This window comes from Pteropus vampyrus, unplaced genomic scaffold, assembly GCF_000151845.1.
Source record: "Pteropus vampyrus isolate Shadow unplaced genomic scaffold, Pvam_2.0 Scaffold598, whole genome shotgun sequence".
Classification (NCBI taxonomy): Eukaryota; Metazoa; Chordata; class Mammalia; order Chiroptera; family Pteropodidae; genus Pteropus; species Pteropus vampyrus.
In genome coordinates, this window is record NW_011889379.1 from 232,002 (window position 1) to 235,122 (window position 3,121).

Here is a 3,121-nt window from a genome sequence, read left to right on the forward strand (position 1 = left end):
TTTTCGAATGCCAGTGTGCACCATAATCCTGGAGAGTTTGTTAAATGTGCCAAGACTTGCTGATCTGAACTGTTGGCAGACTGTTATCCAGCAGAGGGACCCTCATAATACAGGTTTCCGCATCACTTTGATTGACGGGGAGGCCATGCGTGAGCCCAGAGGAAATGCCGGTGCGGGCTCTCGAGTCCCACCTCTCCTTCCAGCGACTCTCCCTAATGCACCCAGGCATGTCCCTTCCTTTCCCCCCTGTCTTTCTGTTCCCCGCTCCCTAAGGCTTCCTCTTTATTTCCTTTGGTTCAAGGTTGTATTCTTACTTCTTGTTTCACAAATTCTTGCGTCAATTCATGGCAGGCAGCAGGTTTTGCCTTGTTTTCCCAGAGCTTCTGCAAAATTCTGAGCACAAAGGCTAAGGGAGAAGTTGAGGTCTGTTGAGTACTGGGGTCTGGATCCTTCCAGAACAAAGGGCTCCTTTTACGCTAGGCTGAGCTGTTTGTGAGGTGTCTCTGCCTCATCCCCTGTCATTCGGGGATCACCATGGCCTGGCGAGGGGGGCAGCCGCGGCCACAGCCGCTCTAGTTGTTTTTCAAACAAAGAAGCCAGGCTTTAGGGGGAACAGTACTTCTTGTTGCTGAAATGTGTCTTAGCCGGGCCTCTGGAAGTTCAAGGCTGGACGATGGAAAGCGACTTCCGGTGGGCCTGGGTCCCAGTATCATGGACTCACAGGCCGGGATGATTGGACCCCTCTCTTGTGATTCTGTAGGGGGCAGTTAGGGAAATCAAGCCTGGCTCCCCATCTGAGAAAAGAAGGTAATGATTTTGGCCTTTGTTTATGTTTTTCCGTTGGTTTGCTTTTAAACTTCATATTCTGCAGCCCCAAACCTCGGGCCCAATCCAGGCCTCCTGAGCCAGCCTTCGGGGGGGTCAGTTACCCGAATTTCACTTTCCTGTTCTACAAAATGGTCTGACAATGGCGGCCTTACTTAGATCAGTCCCAGGGGGTTGGAGGGGGGTGGTCGTTATAGGATTCAGAATCATAATTTTGAAGATGATGTCAACCATAAAGGTTATATAAAAACAAATTCTTAACTCAGTTTTTGGTCTTTGCAATATCCATGTGAGGAAGGCTGGATAAGAATGATCATAACGAACATCAACAGTCTTTTGTTTATACTCTGCGTCAGAGAATGCAAGGTTTTGATTTAAAATGGTAAATCAAGTGATTCAGATGTCTTCCCTCAGGGCTTAAAGAAGACGTGTGTGACCATGGACCAGGAACGCCCACGCTCTGATCTCAGCATAAACAGCAGAAACGACCTCCGCAAGCTTTTGCACCTTGAATTTCTCTACAAGGAAAATAAGGTATGTGCTTTTAAGGTGTGGCGTGATGTTCTGGAACTGAGTTTGGCAATGTCAAAGCACTCATGGGCCCTGCCAAGCCATCAGAGACGGGGCAGGAGGCGGTCACGGAGAAACAGATCCAGCCCAGTGCCGAGAAATCCCAAGTGTGAGCTGAGTTCTTGTCTCAGCCAGGCCATATCGTGCGTGGCCTGTGTGGTTCGTTTTGAACCTGAACCTGTGAACAGTTATTCCCTCTGCTCCCTCCTCCCCCATGAGGCTATTTTTAGTCAGACTGTACTTAAGAATATACTATTTATTCAGTTGTACTAAAATTTTCCATTCCCTGCCTGCGTAAGATTTTCCTTCTTCAGTTCTGAGTAATACCTTATTCGTAAGTCTCCTGTGACGTTTAATTCAGGCAGAAGCGAGGCTTGGATTCTGCTCGCCCAGGTTGGGTTGAGGGTGGGTGGGGTAGGTGGGGCTTCCGTGATCCCCCAGCCTCAATTACCTCACCCCCTGTTCCAAGCTTTCATGTCACCCTTTAGTTTTCCTTCCTGGTACTTGTCACACTTATAACAGAGTATTTGTGTACTTGTCGCGCGTATAGAGTATTTGCGTGGTTGTTTAATACGCATCTGCCTTCCCTACCACCTTGAACGCAGTAGGCGGCCAGAGATGCTGTCTCTTTTGTGTACTCTTATATTCCCATACTTAACAGGTTGCCTGATGACATAGTGAATAGTCAGCACTTATTTGCGGATTATATGACTGACCGATTGAATCAATGAATATTTGGATGAATGAAACTGCCATCTGACTTAATTGCTCTTTCTGTTATGAAGACGGAATCTTCTAATTTAAGAATGGGCTCTCCAGCAGATGTTGCCTTGTGGTAGGGCATCGTATCAGAGTTGGAAAGAACCTAATGATCATGTAGTTTACCATTTATCGTAATTTTTTTAAAAAGGCAATAAAATGATATTTCCTGCAGAATTCCAATACGTGAAACAAAGAAAGGGAGCAGCCCTGTTTCTGGTGGGGATGAAGAGATCCTGCCCTCTTGACCTCTGGCACAGCCCCTCGGGGCTGAGCTAAGCAGCTTTTAAAGAACTGATAGAATAGGGACCCCACTGGGGGTGCTGTGAGCCAGAGGAAAGGGGCTTGTCGAGGCCTCACAGTCAGTTACGGGGTAGGGGTGAGGCTACAACTAGATCTAATTCCCCATCCTATTTTAGGAATAGCAATCAGGCTTCCTTTAATGGCAACCCTCTTTTCAAATGAAATCCTAGCAGATTGGCTTGATATGGGGATGGGACGCCCTCTAGCCCTCCAAAGTTGTTTCTGAGACACCTGGAAGAACCTCAGAACAGCTCAAAAACCATCCTCGTGCATATGGGAGCTCCAGGGAGGAGCTTAGGCCAGGCTCCCCCTCAGTAAAGTGAAGGGTGGAATTTCAGGCAAACCTATAAAGCTCAGCCAACTGGTATCACCCCACAGGAACATTCAGGGTGCCAGAAGTTCTTGGGCTCCACTTGGAAGAGAAAGGGCAATGACACCAGGTGAAGTCCTATCAGAGGCTCAGTAAAGGCATCAACTAGATGCCCTTCGTCCTCTGAGTCCTGGGGTGACACTCAGGCCCCTCCATCTTCTGGATGCACTCAGAAATCTTGTAGAAAGAAGCACGTTGACCCAGGTAGCAGATACCCATTTGCAGCATTTTAAGGCAGGAGAATGGACTGTCCGTTCTAGAAATATTTTTTCTAGAGAGCGAGACAGTGAACCA

General features: G+C 47.8%; 1 protein-coding gene across 1 annotated transcript in view; it reads left to right on the top strand.

Moving 5' to 3' along the window:
* The window catches only part of LOC105308617 (probable ubiquitin carboxyl-terminal hydrolase MINDY-4), a 103,314-nt gene that overhangs the window by 6,252 nt on the left and 93,941 nt on the right, over window positions 1–3,121 (top strand). The window contains exon 2 of the mRNA XM_023525684.1: window positions 1,240–1,359. Coding sequence (XP_023381452.1) covers window positions 1,240–1,359 — 120 coding nt within the window. The remainder of the gene's footprint in view (window positions 1–1,239; window positions 1,360–3,121) is intronic.